Raw genomic sequence first — 302 nt, 5'->3', positions numbered from 1 at the left:
CACAGCCCCGAGGCTGCCAGAGCTCCGGGAGGGTTTGGACAACGCTCCCAAGGATGCCCAGGATGGGATTGTTGGGGTGTCCGTGCAGGGCCGTGAGGCGGAACTGACGATCCTTTCCAGCTCAGGATATTCCACGGTCCGTGCTCAGTCCCGGGGCCGTGCTCGGGCGGTGCCGATGCCCAGGTCGGTGCTGGGACCCGGGGCGGTGCCCGGGTGGTGCCGATGCCCAGGTCGGTGCTGGATCCCGGGGCCGTGCCCGGGCGGTGCCGATGCCCAGGTCGGTGCTGGGTTCCGGGGCGGTG

At 70.9% G+C, this 302-nt stretch overlaps 1 protein-coding gene across 1 annotated transcript in view; it reads left to right on the top strand.

The window, feature by feature from the left end:
* Positions 1-302, top strand: part of LOC102037174 (disintegrin and metalloproteinase domain-containing protein 9) — a 29013-nt gene that overhangs the window by 640 nt on the left and 28071 nt on the right. Inside the window, exon 2 of the mRNA XM_031063833.1 lies at positions 6-183. Within this exon, the coding sequence (XP_030919693.1) occupies positions 6-183 (178 nt within the window). The remainder of the gene's footprint in view (positions 1-5; positions 184-302) is intronic.

The sequence above is a fragment of the Geospiza fortis genome, unplaced genomic scaffold (genome assembly GCF_000277835.1).
Source record: "Geospiza fortis unplaced genomic scaffold, GeoFor_1.0 scaffold417, whole genome shotgun sequence".
Taxonomy (NCBI): domain Eukaryota; kingdom Metazoa; phylum Chordata; class Aves; order Passeriformes; family Thraupidae; genus Geospiza; species Geospiza fortis.
This window is presented reverse-complemented; position numbering and strand designations above follow the sequence as displayed.